This window comes from Felis catus, chromosome B2 (assembly GCF_018350175.1).
Source record: "Felis catus isolate Fca126 chromosome B2, F.catus_Fca126_mat1.0, whole genome shotgun sequence".
In the NCBI taxonomy this organism is placed as follows: domain Eukaryota; kingdom Metazoa; phylum Chordata; class Mammalia; order Carnivora; family Felidae; genus Felis; species Felis catus.
This window is the reverse complement of record NC_058372.1, coordinates 100,315,626-100,335,728: the sequence shown is the minus strand read 5'-3', so window position 1 is coordinate 100,335,728 and position 20,103 is coordinate 100,315,626. Positions and strand designations below refer to the sequence as shown.

The 20,103-nt window shown below is 45.9% G+C and overlaps 1 protein-coding gene across 1 annotated transcript in view; it reads left to right on the top strand.

Moving 5' to 3' along the window:
• Positions 1–20,103, top strand: part of FYN (FYN proto-oncogene, Src family tyrosine kinase) — a 216,377-nt gene that overhangs the window by 151,309 nt on the left and 44,965 nt on the right. The window contains 4 exon segments of the mRNA XM_023254266.2: positions 5,497–5,673; positions 5,676–5,753; positions 9,670–9,766; positions 19,299–19,397. Of these exon segments, the coding sequence (XP_023110034.2) occupies positions 5,508–5,673; positions 5,676–5,753; positions 9,670–9,766; positions 19,299–19,397 (440 nt within the window). The 5' untranslated portion in view covers positions 5,497–5,507.

The following is a 20,103-nucleotide window of genomic DNA, read 5'->3' as shown; positions in this document are numbered from 1 at the left end:
TTTGTTAAAGTCAACCATGCCAAATAAAATAGACCAATCTTTAGACTTTCAAGGGATTCGTTTTCTCTATGGAGAATGTAGCAAGATACCTCAGGTTGATTCTTGTGGGTGTTTCCAATTTGAAAAGGATCAAGAACCCCCTGTCATGAATCTTCTATCCAGAAGTCATTTCCAGTGCTTTCTGCCACATCTTCTCCTTTTGCCTCATGTTATTGTTGACCAGAAAAGGATGGTTGCTCATTAAACTATAGTTGTTGCTGTGTTCCCAGAGAAGTGTATGAGACTGTGCAGTTGATCTACAATGCAGCTTTGAGTTCTTTTTCAGCTGTCCCCATCTCCATTGCTTGTTTGGTTTCTAGGTGCCCTTCCTTGTTCCTTCGCTTGTGTTATGATTTTCACCCAGGCAAAGTGGAGACCAGCTATAGGGATGGTGAGGGATACCACCAGGAGACATGCCACCTGAAAGTACAGGCCAGTGTGGCTCCACCTGTCACTCTTCAAAGTCGGGGCAATCAACAGCAAGGATGGACTTCTGCCTCAGGGCTCTCTCTTCTCCATATCCACCTGGGTTGGTTTCTGGGGCAAAAGTGCTCACATTGCTGAAATTAAAATGATTGGTTGTTATTTTCGCCTCTCTTCCTCCTGCCATCTCTCCTCTGCCTTCAAGTTTATGTGTCTCAAGAAAAGGTAATTTGTGGGGCACCTGGGTGGCTCAGTTGGTTAAGCATCTGACTTCAGCTCAGGTCATGATCTCGTGGTCCATGAGTTCAAGCCCTGCATCAGGCTGTGTGCTGACAGCTGAGAACCTGGTGCCTGCTTTGGATTCTCTGTCTCTCTGCCTGCCTCTCTCTGCCTGTCTGTCTGTCTGTCTCTCTCTCTCAAAAATAAATAAACATTTAAAATTTTTTTAAAAAAGAGAAGGTAAGGGGCGCCTGGGTGGCGCAGTCGGTTAAGCGTCCGACTTCAGCCAGGTCACGGTCTCGCGGTCCGTGAGTTCGAGCCCCGCGTCAGGCTCTGGGCTGATGGCTCAGAGCCTGGAGCCTGTTTCCGATTCTGTGTCTCCCTCTCTCTCTGCCCCTCCCCTGTTCATGCTCTGTCTCTCTCTGTCCCAAAAATAAATAAATGTTGAAAAAAAAAATTTTTTTTAATTAAAAAAGAAAGAGAAGGTAATTTGCTTTTGCAGACAACTGCCAGTAGCCTATTCCCCTTTTGGGTACGTAGCTCTCGTACACACCAGAAATCTTCTCAGAAGTCCTGAGTATACAGGCGTTGCTTTATTGGTTGGCATACAAGGAAGTGTGAGCTTATCTGTGTTTAACGTGCATTTAGCAAACCAGACTATGGTCTGTGGCATCAGTGAAGGGAATAGATGTTCAACCGGACTCATTCTGGATCAAAGCAGCCTATGCCCAGAGTAGTGGATAGATTCCATCTTTTATGGCGGCTTCAGTCAGTCGCCCAAGGGCTATATGGAGAAAGATTCTGAGGCCACACGTGGCATAGCACCAGAAAGTGCTGTGATCAGTTGACAATGTCTGCCAGACTCACACGAACAGGGTGTGACGATCCTTGGATTCTCTCTTCGACAACTCTTTCCTGAGTTGCGTAATGCCTTTGGCGCATACAAGATCCACAGCACTCAGGAAATTTTATGTAAATCGGGTTTTACTTGCATAATAGAAACAGAGCCCTTTAGTTTTGCCAAAGGATTGAAGAACGGCAGGAGTTAGGGGGGCGCAGGGGGTGGGCAGCTTCACGGCTACAATCCAGACACCTCCACCACAGTCATAGGATCTTATTGGTCAGAGTTCTTGTCAGTCAGTTTCTCTAGGTATAGCAACACGCAGAGAATGATGGTCATGAGTTCATAGTATATGATTTACTCATCAGAGTAACTCCAGGGCCCCACTTTGGGGATGGCAGTATTCAGCGTTTCCCAGTGTCCCACAGATCTAGGGCAAGTCTGTTAGTACACTATATGTTCATAATGGACCTACAGCCTTGGCCGTTGGCCATAAATGCCACACCACAGAACTGTATATGTGGAGAGGATGTTTTTATTTTAACTCGAATGCTCAGAGGTTTGCCTTGTGGCAAGGAGCCTGAAGTCATGTTGAGTACGGCTCATGGAGCACCTTCTGACTCTTCCATCAGGAGATGGTTGGTCTGACTGCCCCAAGTGGGAGGAAGAAAACCACAAGTTCTTACAAAAATATTTTCATTGCAATTAACTTTTAATGTCTTGAGCCTGCATTTACTGATTTGCTTTGGTTTCTTCGTGTCTGTCAGTGAAAGGAAGAGAGTAAGCAAGATCCGTGCAGAAACATTTCCTACTCAAAACTGCACATACATGAAGTGGTGACAGAGCTGCCCCTTCTACCAAAAAGAATCGTTTTCTTCCAAATGATTTTTGACCGAGTGTTGCTTTTTAGCATTCTAACCATTTAACAAATATTTAGTGAGCTCCTACAGCGTGCCAGGCACTGTTCTGGACCCTGGGGATGTAATAACAAAACCAAACCGAAGAGTATCCCTGCCTGCAAGGAGCTTACTGTTTGTTTCCTTTCATTATTTCATAGAGTTATATGGACGGTATTAGTTGTTTATTACAGTGGTAATACCTTTTCTTAGCGGATTTTGAAAGATTGGTTTTTTCCTTAGTCCTGTTTTCAGTGGGGTTCTGATGTAGCATTTTGTTTTGTTGGAGTTGGAAGAGTAGTTTGTAATGGGAGTTCTCATTGGTTCTAGCTTCTTTTCTCTATCCCAAGGAGTAAGCTTCTAGAGAAGAATCAGCATTTCGTGTCAGTTTTTTAAATGGCTTCCTTCTACTTTGAGTGCCTATCATTCTGGATTGCATGCCGATCGCACACATGTAAGGGAAACAGCTGTTATGCTGTTTCAAAGATATAGATATAAGTTCTTTCTCCTTCATAAGGCAGGATTTCTTGACCTTGATGCTGTTAACATCTGGGGCCAGTTAATTCTTTGTTATTGGAGGCTGTCCTGTTCATTGTAGAATGTTTATCAGCAGCATTCTTGGCCTCTACCGACTGGGTACCAGTAGTACCTCTTATCCCTGAGTTGTAACAACCGAAAATGTCTGTGGACGTTGCCTAATATGTCCCTTGGAGAGTAAAGGGGGTGGGGTGAGGGGAGTGAAGTCACCCCCGGCTGAGAACCACTGGTGTAAATGATGTGCTTCTGTGATTCAGGTCTTACATCTTCTAATTATAGTAGAGCATTGAAATCCCTGAAAAAGGCGCCTGGAACAAGAACTATCTTCTGTCTCACCTTTGAACTTTCTGCCATGAAAGAGTTAATATAAAGCGAGCAAGATATTTATCAATCTTATGAAGCAATAGCAACAACAAACGATGAAATTCCTTCCATAAATCATGCCTCGGGACAGCGTTTGCATTTCCTATTGGAAATTTGTTAAAATTGCATTCGTCTACCATAAGTTAGCGTGTTGGACACAGTACACTGTAAGTTCATCTCGAATGATTTACGTGTAAATGTGTTCCAGATTTGGTGATCTCAGCTCAAGCAGTAGGCGGCTCATTTCCAGACGTTTCCATTCTCAGGAACTGACATTGAATTCAACTGAATTCATTGAATTCAGTAGGTATTTATTGAAATGTGTAATGTGAGAGGACATTAGAGCAGTCTGATGCTGCTTTCATGACCCTGTTCCCCAGAAAAGCAGTGTTCAGAACAGTGCCCCCCTCCACCCCCCACGCCCCTCCCAAGAGTCTATATCTGATGTGGCACTTCCCACTTTGGATTGCAAGATACCAAGAAAAACTGGCTCTTTCATTCTCCTCCACTACTTCAAGTCCCTTCCATTCCTGTACCAGCTTTGCCCTCCCCAGTGAACACGTGTAATTACACATGATGCCAATGTGTTTCTTATTTGAGCCTTTGGTTTCATATGGGCCACTTTTCAGAGTTGTGGCAGGGCCATCCATTGCATGTTGTACTTACCCCCATCAACTTGACAGGGTATTATAGTCCAAAGTAGGACCATTCAACCAACTTAACCTTGTATTTCTGAATCCTCCTTACTTGTCACACATGCCAATAGATTCAGAACTGCAGGGTCAAGTGCTAGTGTAGGCCACTGAGAGAAGGGTTTGTCTTGATGCAGAGAGAAAGGGTGAAAGAGAAACATACTGGACTGGAGAATCTTCACTCATTTGATTGCTGTTTATTGAAGACCTACCACGTGTCAGGCACTGCATTATAGCTATGACAAAAATGGACAGGGCCCTGCTTTGGTGGAACCCACAGTCCACTGGGCAATGAGACAAGTGGACAGACCATGTTCCAATATGGCGCAAGAGGTGCCATGATGGGGGAAATCAGGATGCCGTGGAAGCACTTAGGAAGAGCATCGCCCCAGATGTGGAGTGTGGGTACGGGGGTCAGAGAAGGCTTTGCAGAGGACGCGGTCTCACCTGGAACATGAAGGCTCTGTTGCACATCAGGAAAGAATGTTCAAGGCCATGTTCCAATGCCTGAAGGAGAGCAGAAGAAATGGAACCTTTAAGGAACTGAGAAGTTTGGCATGTTTAGATAGTAGGGCATGAGACAGGGAGAGTAAGAAGTAAAAAGGAAACAAATCAAGTCACTTCTCAGGATTCTGACTTGAGCAAGTCAGTCACTGGTGGTGTGTGTCTGAGATGAGCACAGGAGAAGTTAGATTTGGAGGAGTGTGGGATAACGGCAACTTGAGTTTTTAATCTACCACTAACTCTCAAACATGGAATTGATTTTTTTTAATATTTGAAAGATGTCAAAAGCTAATGGAAATTGGAAAAGTTAATTAGCAGCTGTAAATGATTTTGTTACTGTAGGCTATGATGACATCCTGCAAATATACTCGGACCTCGTAGTTACTGCCAATTTTCTTTTTCATCCGGCAACTATTTCTTAATTTTGATACATATCACTCTTCCTGCTTAAAATTTACCAAGTGTGTGTCTCAAGAATGGGTACCCGTGAGGGAAGAGGTATGATGAGCTGTTGTAGGAGCTGTGTTCTGGCTTTCCCAGCACTCCTCCCCACTCTTCCTTAGATTTTTTTGGGGGGGCCATGATATAGGTTTTCATTCTAATATTGCACAAGCTCACTTTATAGAGTGTACATTATTCTTTTAGGTGAGTAAAGAAAAGCATAAGAAGTAGTATTAGATTATCTTTAGGCAGGTATGTAGTGTTACAGAATTTTAAGGGGTGTAGACCTCATTTGAGGGAGTTGCTGCCTCGTGACCATACTCTGGGTGGATCCCATCACCCAGAGCACATGGGGAACAAATGTGGTCGTCAGGGGCACCGAGATTGCTTCTAACCATAAAGTCTAGCCGTTGCTTTTCTTCTTGTCCCTTACAGGCCTGAAGCATCCAGGGATGAGCCTTATAAATGATTCCTCTTTAATCCAACCACCCAGCAACTAAGGAGCATCCAAGTTCACATGCCTCCTTTTTGTTTCCGGCAGGAATTTAGATAATGGGCTGTGTGCAATGTAAGGATAAAGAAGCAACAAAACTGACGGAGGAGAGGGATGGCAGCCTGAACCAGAGCTCCGGGTACCGCTATGGCACAGACCCCACTCCTCAGCACTACCCCAGCTTCGGCGTGACCTCCATCCCGAACTACAACAACTTCCATGCAGCCGGGGCCAAGGACTCACTGTCTTTGGGGGTGTGAACTCTTCATCTCACACTGGGACCTTGCGTACCAGGGGAGGAACGGGTAAGAATCGAGCTGTTCTTAATTCTTTTGACGATTGAACATCTGTGTTCCCGTCAGCTCCCTTTGACTAAGGACTTAGCGTTAAGTTTTTCATCAGTCTCCACCCACCTGCTGCCAGATGAGGGGCTGGAAAACAGAAAAAAAAACAAAAACAAAAACAAAAAACACACAAAGAACATAAGGCTTGATGGGCAAATGAAAATGCTGGCCACAGTGGTATGAGGTGACCCCCAAGTGCTGCTCTGTGCGGATCCTGCGTGGGTTAGGAGGTGCAGCTTCCACTGAGGTACTCTCTGCCAACCAGTGGTCTCAAGCTTGGCTGGCTGACTCGGAATGACGAGCAGCTTTTCAAAATACTGAGTCCCAGCCAAGATCTTTTGAATCAGAAGCTCCAGGACTAGATCTGAGTGTGTATTTTGAGTTCTCCAGATATCAATGCACTCCTTCCTCCCAAAGCCCAGTTAGGAGCCACTTTGCATGGGTAGAACCTTCTCCGATCTTCCTGATCGTCAGCCTGCCTGTCACCTCCCAGCTAGTGGGAACATTTGGCAGCATTAGTTTTTGGCCATTGATCTTCGTTAATTCTTTGTGACCTTCCCACCACCTTCCATATGACTGAGTTTACCAACCCTCAATTGTATCATGTATCTTGGGGCACCAAATCTTGGGGCTCCTGGGTGGCTCAGTCAGTTGAGAGTCCAGCTCTTGATTTTGGCTCAGGTCATGATCCCAGGGACGTGGGATCGAGCCCTGCATCAGGCTCTGTGCTTGAAATTCTCTGTCTCTCTGTCTCTCTGTCTCTGCCCCCTCCCCTGCTTGTGTGCTCTCTCTCTCAAACTAAAAAAAAAAATTTTTTTAATAAAATCTTATATATCCTTAAGGGATCCTTTTCATTTTTTTTTTAAGTTTCCTTCTCTTTCCCACCACAAGACTCTGTTTTACTGCCATGTACATTTGCTGACTTAGCTAATACTTTGTAAAATGTCTGGCATACGTTCTCAGACATATGTTTTGCAAAATATTTGTAAGTTATCTCATGCATCCTTAGCCTTCCAAATCTTCTCCCAGCATGTGAATCATGGTAACTAGATATTAGACATTATTCTAAAATTGTTCTGTTTATTGCAAAAGTTTAAGGAGATATACATCAACCATTATGCTTTTGGCTTATTTGGGAAGCGATGTCTTACATAAGGACCCACTGTGCCTTTTTACCTGGGGAGTTGGCACTACTGAGGCATTAGCAGGGATTTTTTTTTTTTTCCTCTGCATGCAACAAGGCAGTGTAGTTATATCCAGGGGACCTGACCCAGAGCCTTGGGCATTATATCATTGTGTTGTAAGGGATCCAGCTTTCTTTTAAGGTAGGCTTTGCATGAGTGAATCAATGTTAGCACACTCACCCATCCTTCCTACCTTCCCGGAAGGTACCTGGAAAGAAGGGAGGAAGGAAAGAGGCATTCTATGGAAGTCTGTCTCTGAGGATGCAGGAGCAAAAAAAAAAAAAGGGGTTGGGGAGGGCCAAAAATGCATTGACACACACTTCCTGTGCCTGCTGAGTTCTTTGCCAACCAGACTGAATTCTACTGACGCAGACATTGACCTTGTTCATTCATGAATGCTGGGTACAATCCTTGTGCCTGCAGGTATCATTCATAAAGTCACTGGAGGGGATACTTGGCATTAAACATGGGAGTCTATACTATCGTCAGGGACAATATATATAAGAGACCACCTTATAAAATTTCAAAGTTCAAACATGGCACTCCCAAATGTTGGTAGATTATTCTGCCTTGTATTATTTTTTTTAAGTTTATTTATTTATTTTGAGAGAGGGGAGGAGCAGAAGGAGGGAGGGACAGAATCCCAAGCAGGCTCCGCACTATCAGCCAGGAGCCCAACGTGGGGCTCTCAGGCTCGAACTCATGAACCGTGAGATCATGACCTGAGCCAAAATCAAGAGTCGGACACTCAACCTAACTGAGCCACCCAGCTTCCCACCACCCCACCCCACCACCTTGTATTATTTGGCTTTCTTACATGTGCAGGTCTGTCTCTCCACCACTGCTTTTAGTGCTTTAATGTCTGTGTGCCCCGGTGACCTCCTTTGACTCTCCCCTCCACCCTTAGAAGATAAAAGTCCCAGTGAGAATTTGCAGGCTGATGCAGGGAGAGAGAGGGAGAATGGAAGTATCCATCCTCCTGTGCCTTGTCTTCCACACAATGGAGCTTGGGTTTGTTTTCAAATTATGTAACAAAAGGAATCTGTTAACGGAGTGTTCAGTGAGAACAGGCATGACCTACAGGCTTCCACTTCTTTGTTTTAAGCCAGTCTTCTCTTCCAACCTTTCAAAGAAATCTAAAGTTGCCAAACGAGCCCTGCCGCTGTGCATGGTCAGACCTTCTGAATACCAGTTCTCCTACTGGGAAACCCCACTTGGGATGAGGTGGAAAGACAAGCCCCCACCTCCTTCTCTGGTTTTTGAGTGGTCCCACAGGCACATCTGTTCCCTTGGAACTACGGACACAGCAAAATGGCAGCTTGGTGAAGAATGGAATCCATGTTGTGCATTCTTTAGACCATATCAGGTACTTTGAAGTGTGTGGACAGCAAAGTAAGAGACCAAAGAGCAGAGAAATGGGATGTATTAGTTAACGATTGCCTCATATTACCACGAACTTAGCAGCTTTAAAACAATACATACTTACGGTCTCACAATTCCTGTGGGTCAGAAATCCAGGAATGACTTAACTGGGTCCTCTATTTCAGAATCTCTCACCAGCTGCGATCAAGGTGTGTTGGCTGGGCTTTAGTCATCTCACAGTCCAACTAAGAAGGATCTGCTGCCAAGCTCATGTGGTGTTGGCAGGACTCAGTTCCTCGTTGGCTGTTGGCCAGAGGCCACCCTCAGTTCTTTGTCGTGTGTGCCTCTCCGACATGGCAGCTTGCTTCATCAAAGTGTTCAAGCCAAAATGGCAGTTCAGAGAGTGGCTGGAAGACAGAAGTCACAATCTTTGGAAGCCTAATCACCTGTGGGACGTCCCATCACCTTTGCCATGTTCTCTCGGTTAGAAGCAAGTCACTAGGTTCTTCCGCACTCAAGGCAGGGGGATGACACAAGGCCATGAATGCCAGGAGGCGGGAATCACTGAGGATGCTATCTTAGAATTCTGCTTACTATGTGAAGGAGGTCCTAGGCCAAATGGGATGCTGGCCATTTCTTACTATTGATAGCAGACTTCTGCAAAGCAGAAAAGGCCTCTGTGGGGAGTCCACCAGATGAGAAGACCTAGGGCGGGCATGAGGAAGGGTAAGTACTATAGGTCAATGCAAGGATAGGCAAATTTGTGATAGGAGAGAGGGAGTGCCCAGAGCAATAGCAGATACCAAGAGCAAGAAGACATCCTCTCACTGGGGTGAACATTTCTGGACAGGGTCTTCTCAATCCCAGGCTGAGGAAGGAGTTTCCTATCTCATTCTGTGTTACTGTTACACCATGGGAAAAGAGTGATCATTTCCTGGGCTCCTGAGAGGAGGAGAATTTGTGTCAGATAAAAGGTGTCTGTAACTGCTGCAGACCTCTGCAAATGTGAACCATACCACCACTGCTGCCCCTGCGCTGTGGACATGACATTAATATGTGTCTTTTCCCGAGGACTCATTCAGAGGCGCATAGAGAAAAGTGCACCTTCAACTCTAGGTTTTAGCCGGATCGAGTAATGCTTCCCCTACAAAGACCAAGGCATACATTCAGCCCCGCGACTCTGGTTTCACACGTGAATTACATCACCGCATCTTGTTATCAGTGCCGATTAGATGTAGGTTTTGAGAATGAGACTTCAGTGAAGATTTAATTTCTTGGAATTACTTTCCCCTTGTGTAATAATCTCTCCCGTTTTGATTTCGTGTTGTCAGGAGTGACCCTGTTTGTAGCCCTTTATGACTATGAAGCACGGACGGAAGATGACCTGAGTTTTCACAAAGGAGAAAAATTCCAAATATTGAACAGCTCGTAAGTTTGGAGAGGGGACGGGGAAATATGCGTGTCTTTCAGATTGGGAAGGAATACTTGTGTTACCAGTCTGTGCCTTTTCAGTACCCGAAATGCTAAAAGAGCACTTGCTAAATTCATTGATTTGTGGCAATGTAACTTAAGAAATGAAGGGTAGACGAACCAGGACAGTATTTTATGGCTCTGGGGTCCAAGGAGCTTTTTGGAGGATACCGTAGTAGCAGAGTTGGTGTTTGGGGTTTCAAGGTTGGCCAAGATCCAGTATCGCCCTCTACAGAGCTGCATCCTCACACGATTGGCACAAAGCTTGGCTGGCCGTTCGCATTACCCTCTCTCTGCCTTGAGGGTTTTTTGGTTTTTGGTTTTTGGGGTTTTTTTTTTTTTTTTGCATCTTAAACAAGTTGCGCTAGCCGAGCCCTCACTCACGGCTGGCAACAAGTCCCTTCTGTTTTCAAAACTGCTAAATGCTCCGATTGGAGAAGCCTGTGGAGGCGTCTCCCCATAGTGAAAATTTGCGAGTGACTGAAATCTTTGTGAGATGGGAAGGAGAAGCTATTTCGCCCACTTGTGAATGGCTGCAATGTGTGCATTTTAAATGTGACCAGTAAGAGCAATAGTTAAACAGACAGTGGGGAAATGTCAAGGGTAAGAGTCACTCACTTTTCAAATTCTACGTTTAATACTTCCACTAAGAAGAGTAACTATAGGTCTATGTGGCATCATATATAGGGAAACATACTTCCCTGTAGTTTTTATGTTTAATGTTTATTTTGAGCGGGGGGAGGGACAGAGAGAGGGGGAGACAGAATCTAGAGCAGGCTCCAGGCTCTGAGCTGTCAGCAAAGAGCCTGACACAGGGCTCAAACCCACAAACTGTGAGATCATGACCTGAGCCGAAGTCAGACGCTTAACCGACTGAGCCACCCAGGCTCCCTTTCCCTGTAGTTTTTCAGTATTGCCTCTATTAGGTTAAGGCAGTGTGCCTGCCAGAAAACTTCAGGCTTCGAAGAAAATGGTGGTGTGGTGGTGGGGGTGCCTGGCTGGCACAGTCAGTAGAGCGTGTGACTCAATCTTGGGGTGGTGAGTTCGAGCCCCACATTGGGCATAGAGTTTTTTTTTTTAATTTTTTTTTCCAACGTTTTTTATTTATTTTTGGGACAGAGAGAGACAGAGCATGAACGGGGGAGGGGCAGAGAGAGAGGGAGACACAGAATCGGAAACAGGCTCCAAGCCATCAGCCCAGAGCCTGACGCGGGGCTCGAACTCACGGACCGCGAGATCGTGACCTGGCTGAAGTCGGACGCTTAACTGACTGCGCCACCCAGGCGCCCCTAGAGTTTACTTTAAAATAAATAAATAGATAGGAGAAGGAGAAAATGGTAGTGTGCCGTCAGCAAGTCACTGTACCTCAAGTTTTCCTTGTGAGTGCTCCCAAGTGACTGGGGGAGATCGCCACTCCAGGGATGAGGGCCCACCAGCACGTTCTCCTGTGTCTCCAGGGCCACGTGCTCTGGACTCTGTCCCCTGAGCAAACTGTGACGGCAGAAGGATCGGCATGCCTGGCTCTTTGTCTTTCCTGAGAGTTCAAGCGAAAGGAGTGGGAGGTGGGCCAGTGCATCCATGTCCCAGAAAAGAGAGGCGGTCCTTGTAACAGGAAATTCCCTCAGGCATCAAAACCGCCCCCAACTCTCAGAATTCGCCACCCTTCAAGAAGGGCAGGAGCTGGATCCTTCCCACTGGGGGCCGGTAACTCTTCCGGACATGAGAAGACAGGGTCTATATAGTAGCCACGGGTTGTTGGGGTTTAAGTATCATTTGTATTGTCATCATTAATGGGTGTGGGTAGGTTTTTGTTTTTTTTAAACTATTCCAATACATGCAGAAAATTCCACATAGTGGAAGTGTGTGTGGTAGTGGTCACGCAACAATGTGAATGTCCTTGGTGCTGCTCAACTTCACACTTAAAAATGGCGGAAATGGTAAATTTTGCTATGCATGTTTTACCACAGTGTTTTAAAAGCGTATAGTTTGCTGTATTTTCGCAAACCGTATGTGCCTGTGCAGCCACCGCCCAATTCAAGAAGAACATTACCTGCCCCCTGCAAGCCCCGCCCCCCTCATAGCCACAGGAATTTTTTTTAAATAGCACACAGTTGCCATCTGTTGAAGGCTCCTGTGTGCCAGCCATGAGCAGTTGTCTGAGCTGTGTCTCACGGTCCTCGTTTGACACACGAGGAGCCGGGGGGCTCAAGTCCGGGAGTTGCCCAGGTGCACAGCGGAGCGAGCAGGCGGCTGAGCCAGGGGTGACACGTGGCGATGGCATCCTGAGTACAGTGTCAGGTTTGGTCGTGGAAAGGCCCAGAGACGCCGCTCAGAGGGGACCGAACCTTTCGAGATACGTGAAGGTTGGGAAGGCTGGCTGCGAGGTGGGGAGAAGGGAATTTGGCTTTGATCTCTTCCGATTTATAGGAGGATTCCTCACTGCTAGTTGGATTCTCACATGAAGCCTTCTTGTCAGAGTCTACTTAGTGTGAATTCTGAAATACCCACCACTTCCCGTCCCCATTCTGTGTAATGTTCCCTCAGTCCCGAAGTTGGCCAGAACTGTTAACCAACCTGTAAAAGGTGAGAACTAAGGAGGAGTAGGCAGGACCACACACAGCTCTTCCTCTACAGGTTTTCTCCACACTGCAAGGGGATCTGTGCATCAGATACATAGGCCACTTGCACGGCCGGTCCTTGCCAAAGTCACATTCGTGGTTTCTTCCTTTGTTACCCTGGATAGGATCTACAGTGGCATTCAGTTAAAATTTTGGAGAAACATTCCAAGAAAATCCAATCTATCTCAATCAGTATTTTACGATTTGCATGCGTGGCCTTTAGTGTTTACGGGTTCGAGTCTCTGGCCCTGTTCTCTTAGAAGAAAGTATTACAAAGATTTTTTTTTCCCCTTTAATGTTCTTCCTTCTTGCCGGTGGAATTCCTCAACCTACATGTCATTTAAATGCCCTTTTTCAAGGTTATGGGGGAAAAGATAAGGTTCTTATAACAAATGCAATATCTTGAAGTCAAGGGTAATAACCGGGAAGGGGAAATCATGAAGGACAAACAAAGCAATAACACAGAACCAGATGGCTTGCGACTCCTTCCCCCTCCGCCAGCCTCTCCCAGCCTTTGGCTGTCGTCCGCTGAGAGAGGAGGGGGATGGCACCCCGTTCTCCCTGGGGCAGCTGCCACACCTAGCGTGTGTGCCCTCCCACTCCTTCCCCTGTCAGGGGGCAGAAACAGGAGACGGCAGGAATGGTCTTTGGGTTTTCAAGTGCATGAACGGGCGTGTGCATGTGCACAGAGCCGGCGGCGCTGCTGCCCGGGGTGGAGGCCTCGAGTGCATGAACGCGTGTGTGCACAGAGCCAGCGGCGCTGCTGCCCAGCATGGGGGCCTCGAGTGCATGAACGCGCGTGTGCATATAGCCGGCGGAGCTGCTGCCCAGCGTCGGGGCCTAGAGTGCATGAACGCGCGTGTGCGTGTGCACAGAGCCGGCGGCGCTGCTGCCTGGCATCGGGGCCTCAAGTTCATGAACGCGCGTGTGCGTGTGTGTGCGTGCACAGAGCCGGCGGCGCTGCTGCCCAGCATCGGGGCCTCGAGTGCATGAACGCGCGTGTGTGTGTGCACAGAGCCGGGGGCACTGCTGCCTGGCGTGGGGGCTTCGAGTGCATGAACGCGCGTGTGCACACAGCCGGCGGCGCTGCTGCCCGGCGTGGGAGCAAGGGTTCTTCACTGACCTGTTATAGGTGCTCAGTGTAGTGTATTTGGACATGGTTAAACTTGAACCCATTTTCCAAAATGTTTAAATTCTTCTATCTTATACCCCATTTTCACATTTCACAACTAGTGATTTACCAGCTAGAAACAGTGACTCTTTAAAATATAATAAACATGTTACACAGACTGGAATAGTGCCTAGGGTAGTGACTACTTTCTTTTCATCTTGGTAAGGAGAAATCCTGGTTTAGAGCCCTAGCAAAGCATGTGATAAAATTGTTATGGATATGCTCTCTGACAGTAAGATGGCACTAACCAAATTTAGAAAGAATACAGCATTTATAATAGAAATGCTCCCGGGGCGCCTGGGTGGCTCAGTCAGTTAAGCCTCCGACTTCAGCTCAGGTGGTCTTGCGGTCCGTGAGTTCGAGCCCCGCATTGGGCTCTGGGCTGACGGCTCAGAGCCTGGAGCCTGCTTCCGGTTCTGTGTCTCCCTCTCTCTCTGCCCCTCCCCCATTCATGCTCTGTCTCTCTCTGTCCCAAAAATAAATAAACGTTAAAATAAAAAAATAAAAAAATGCTCCAGAGCTCAACAGATCTAGCCTTACTTCTGTTTGCCAATGCCACTTCCTGGCTGCATCAGGGCTCTAAGCTCTTGGGACCAACAAACCTTATAAGCAATTTTGGGGATTGACAACAGGCTCTATTAATAAGTCTTTAAACGGGAGGAATAGGGGCAGCTGTTATAAAAACTCACAAGTTATTCTAGACCAGAGCCTGATAACATTAAAGAAAATCTCACCAACTCTAAAGTAATGAAATATCTGAACTGTAAGAACTGGTTTTTTTTAAGTGCAGCTTTAATTATGTTAATTACCCACAATAATTCAAGAAATAAAAAGTAGCATAGTAAAAATTCTGTTTTCCTAAATCAAGGTGAATGATTCGTAAAGAGTATTATTTATCGGGACTCCTGGGCGTTCAGTCAGTTAAGCGTCCAACTCTTATCCCGGCTCTGGTCACGATCTCACGGTTCATGAGTTCAAGCTCCGAGTCAGGCTTTGCACTGACAGTGAGGAGCCTGCTTGGGATTCTGTCTCTCCCTCTCTCTCTGCCCTTCCCCACTTATGCTCACACTCGCTCTCTTTCTCTCTCGAAATAAACTTTAAAAAAAATTAAAAGAAGAGTATTATTTATCTGTGGGTGAATTGAGCTTCTAGTGTATTAAAAAGATGACTTAGGGGCACCTGGGTGGCTCAGTCAGTTGAGCGTCTGACTTCGACTGAGGTCATTATCTCATGGTTCGTGAGTTTAAGCCCCTATCGGGCTCTGTGCTTACAGCTCAGAGCCTAGAGACTGCTTCAGATTCTGTCTCCCTCCCTCTGCCCCTCCCCGACTCACATTCTGTCTCTCTTAATAAATAAACAAACATTAACCAAAAAAAAAAAAAAAGAGAGAGAGAGAGAGAGAGAGATGATTACTCATTTGCTCAAAAGATTTTTTTGGGGGCGCCTGGGTGGCACAGTCGGTTAAGCGTCCGACTTCAGCCAGGTCACGATCTCGCGGTCCGTGAGTTCGAGCCCCGCGTCAGGCTCTGGGCTGATGGCTCGGAGCCTGGAGCCTGTTTCCGATTCTGTGTCTCCCTCTCTCTCTGCCCCTGCCCCGTTCATGCTCTGTCTCTCTCTGTCCCAAAAATAAATAAACGTTGAAAAAAAAAATTAAAAAAAAAAAAAAAAAGATTTTTTTTGACAGATGCTTTGAGTGTGTACCAGCCTCTCTGGGCAAACCTGTGAGGCTTACTACACAATACATCGTTTCCTTGTCACCTCATATCTCCTCTGATGGAGAAAGTGACCCTAGATGGCCTAGAAAAAGAGAAAAGGATTTTATCTTTCTCATGAATAACTGAAAATCCCTGTGAGATTAATGGAGTCACTTCAGAGAAAATCATGAATTCCTGATACATGACTTTAGAATGAGCCCATAGCTGGATTCTAATCTGTTCTAAACTATTCAGGTGCCAGCACCAAAATGAGATAGATACTTAATGCTGGCTTTGAAATGGAAATTGTAGTTGACCCTTGAACAAGGAGAGGATTAGGAGCGCCAGCTCCCCCCACTTCATGGGGTCAAAAATCTGCATAGAGGGGCACCTGGGTGGCTTAGTTGGTTAAGCATGCCACTCTTGATTTTGGCTCAGGTTATGATGTCACAGTTCGGGAGTTCAAGCCCCACATTTCTCTCTGTGCTGACAGTGCAGAGCCTGCTTGGGATTCTCTCTCTCTGCCTCTCTGCCCCTCCTCTGCTCACACGGTCACTTTCTCCCTCTCTCTCTCTCTCTCTCTCTCTCTCACTCTGTCTCTCTCTCAAAATAAATAATTTTTTTTAAAAACTGCATATAACCTTGACTCCCCAAAAACTTAATTTCTAATAGCCTACTGTTGACTGGAAGCCTTACTGATAACATAAACACTCGATTCACATACATTTTATGTTTTATATATTATATACTGTGTTCTTAGAATATAGTGAGCTAGAGAAAAGAAAATATTAAGAAAATCATAAGGAAGACAGTACATTTACTGTACTGTTTTTATTGAAAAAAAAAAAAAAAATCTGCACATAAGTGGACCTGTGCAGTTCAAACCCATGTTGTTCAAGGGTCAGCCAGACTTGATTCATCCCAGATCGTCTGGATAGGACTGGGCTTGTCCCAGCCTGCAGCAAAATGTATTGGCTTCCTGCCCAGGTGACATTTCCCTGTACCCCACCATTGATACTAGACTTTCTTCATCTTAATTTAAATCATTTGGGGGTGCCTGGGTGGCTGAGTCAGTTGAGCATCTGTTTGGCTCAGGTCATGATCCCAGGGTCATGGGATTGAGCCCCAAGTCAGGCTCTGCACTGACTGTGGAACCTGCTTAAGATTCTCTTTCTCTCTCCCTCGGCTCCTCTTCCCTGCTCAAGAGCACACATGCTTTCTCTCTCTGTCTCTCTCTCTCTCCCTCCCTCCCTGTCTCCCTCTCAAATAAGTAAAATGAAAAAAAAATATTTTTAATTCTGTTAGAACTAACTTGATGAGGGTTATCTTGCAGTAAAAGATAAGCTTCTGCTGAAAACTCTTAATTTTTTACCATTTTGGAGCATTTCCCAGGTGTCGGGTGTGGGGGGTAGAGACAGAGAAAGAAAGAAAGAAAGGAGAAGGTGGGGAGATAGTGGGTATTGTTTTTTTATGATGAAATGTCTCCATCTAGTGGAGTTTCAGAGCAGTGAACATTGTCACCATCTTAGTCTCCAAAGCCATTTCTTTTGCATGTGTTCAGAGGAAAAAAAAAATTCTACATATGTTCCTAGATGATATACTTAACAAGTGCATGTATTTCTTTTAGAGGACACAGAAATGAAGCCAATGCAAACTGTTCAAACATTAACATTTTAATTTCATGATTTGAGTCCAAAAGGCAGAGGAATGAAAATAGGGGAGCAGCACAAGAGTAAATTCCACGCAATCCGTAAAGATCCAGCTCTTAAGTCGGGTGGTGGATGCACAGGTGTTCATATACACATATATTCTTTGGTATGTGTCAGTTATTTCCTAAGAAAAATCTGGACACAAACTAAATTTAAGATTTATTAATAAAGGACTTCCTAAGGACACCTGGGTGGCTTAGTCAGTTGAGCATTTGACTCTTGTTTTCAGGTCAGGTCATGATCTCCCAGTTCGTGAGTTCGAGCCCCACATCAGGCTCTGCACTGATAATGTAGAGTCTGCTTGAGATTCTCTCTCCTCTCTCTGCCCCTCCTCTGCACGTTCTCTCTTTCTCTCTCTCTCTCTCTCAAAAATAAATAAACATTAGATAGATAGATAGATAGATAGATAGATAGATAGATAGATAGATAGATAGATAGATAGGACTTCCTAGGTATGAGAACAGTTATCTCCTCTTTTGGTTGATTTATCTGTTCACATTTGTTTAATAGGGTGAAAAGCCTCTGACAGCACCCCATTTTCTCATGGGCTATTTTGTGTCACTTGGGCCACCGAACACTCCCCCGCAGTCCCATCCAGAGCATATGTGGGCTTGTCACCATTGGCTGCTTCATTACTTGCTGTCTGGGGTGGTTTCTTTCTTCCCTGACTGTGGGCTTTGACAGAGTCCAGCCACAGTGATTTAAAAAATTTTTTTTTCAACGTTTTATTTATTTTTGGGGGGACAGAGAGAGACAAAGCATGAACGGGGGAGGGGCAGAGAGAGAGGGAGACACAGAATCGGAAACAGGCTCCAGGCTCTGAGCCATCAGCCCAGAGCCTGACGCGGGGCTCGAACTCACGGACCGCGAGATCGTGACCTGGCTGAAGTCGGACGCTTAACCGACTGCGCCACCCAGGCGCCCCTGCCACAGTGATTTTTAAAAAAGAAAAAAAAAGTCCTGGGGTTCCTCTTGCTGCCTCCAAGGACCAAAACAGGAAGGAGAAAAGGCACTGGACCCCTGCCGAAGAGCAGTGTGAGAGGTCTCCGTATGCTCAAGGACAGTAGCATCCTCCCCAGCCCTCGCGTTCCTGGCCACGGGCCGGCGCAGGGTTCTATGGGCACAGTGCGTGTTGGGGCCCCAGCCCCACGTGTATGTGTGCAGAGAAGCACACGCTCCACCCCTGCTCTCTGTCACAGATGCAGCGCCATGGGTTCAAGCACATGAACTCTAACCATGTGATAGACCCATGTGTTTTCAGCTGAGAGTGGTGCTTATATAAGCCCCCCCACCATGTCCTCCTGCCCACAGTTCTGGGAGTCCCCACCCCCACCCCAGACTGAGACAGGCGATCGCATGGAACACCAGGCTATATACCATGTGGTGAGACTCAGAATCCCATTCCCTGGCCAGTTTTTGTTCTCTCCCCACACTGTTACACACACAGCTACCCCCAGCCCTCCTCTCCTGCCCACCAGACTCGGGTCAACTTGATGAAGGAACCTGAGGTTGAAAATTTCTGAACACGATTTAACCTGTTGTCTTTATTCTTCTACCCACTTGCTTGAGAACAAGCAAGACAGGTATTCAGAGGAGGCTTTCATCCCTTACTGGGCCTCCTGACAGGTTTCTGTTCTCAGATGCTCTGCAGCTCTAATGTTTTTCTTTTCTTTTTTGGTGCATCTTGTAACGGCTAACAGAATGACACTAAAGCCAACAAACGGTCTGCTTCTCTCTAGCAGTACCAAAGGATGTTGTTACCTCAGGATGTGAGACGACATAGACGGTTAGATTAGCAGTATTAGCACATGCTTCATTTTCCTTCTAGCTTTGCTGAGATGTAACCGACACGTAACACTGCAAGTTTAAGGTCTACAGTGTGATGGGTGGACGCACGAATATGTTGTGAATGTTTACCACGATAATGCATTCTTCTCTTCACATAATTACCATTTTCTTTTTATTGTCACAGGGTTTTTCTAAAGTAGCCTGAGGCTGGGTTCCCTTCCCCTCTGTCCAAACTGGGGACACTTACCAAGCAAAATGCCCCCTCGCCCCAAGAGAGTTCTCTCATGGCCAGGGTCCTACATTGTTAATTGGCAAGTAAGATAAGAAATGAGAGACCGCACTGGATTCAACTCACACTTGACTCAGAGAGTAACCATGTGACCCTTACAAAGAGCTGGGTTGGAGTTTGAAGAAATCAGGCAGTGGAATGAGTAGGAGATATTGAGTCTGTAGCTACAGAACATTGAAATGGTCAACACATTCACTTCCTTTTCTCTTTGTTCTCTGCAGGGAAGGAGATTGGTGGGAAGCCCGCTCCTTGACCACCGGAGAGACTGGTTACATTCCCAGCAATTATGTGGCTCCAGTTGACTCTATCCAGGCAGAAGAGTAGGTTTTGTTGTTTTCGCTCAACTACTTGCTTTTAAAAGTTAGTTGTCACAGTAACATGCTACTAACCTTGTGCAGGAGGGAAAAGAAACTCACTAGAGCGATTCAGGGTTGAGAGAAGATAGTGATGCCGCATGCCCCAGGCACTGTGCTCTGCGTTTTGCCATATCTGTGTAATACTTGTGCTGTTATTAACTTAATATTTTTCTTTATGACTGTATCTTAAAAACATACTGATTTTGAAAGGGAACTTTGTATCAGAACCCTAAATGAAAGCCCAATATTAGTTGCCGTAGACCGAAAGTAACCAGAAAAACGTGATGAAGTTCTGGCTAGGGCACATCTTAGTAATGTGAACCCAAGGTTTTAAGCCTATAGTCTGCTGGAAAATAAAAAAGAGCGAGGGAGAGAGAAAGAATGGGAGTGGGGAGGGAAAGAAAAAGGGGGGCGGGGAGTAAGGGGCAAGGGGGCCAAATAACTATTAAAGATGAGGTGGAGATTTTCTTTCTCAGTGTAATCAGAAATATTAAAGGAGCACCGAAAAGACTTACCTTCCATGTGCCAGGTAGAAGTGTCTCACATACAGCATGTTCCACAACTCAGGAAGCTCTCGTGATGCATTTCAAATGCTGCTTTCCTTTGAGTTGGGGTCTTGGTTGGTTTCCTTGATAGGAAATCGTGACTAGCGGTTAGTTGGACCAAGGAT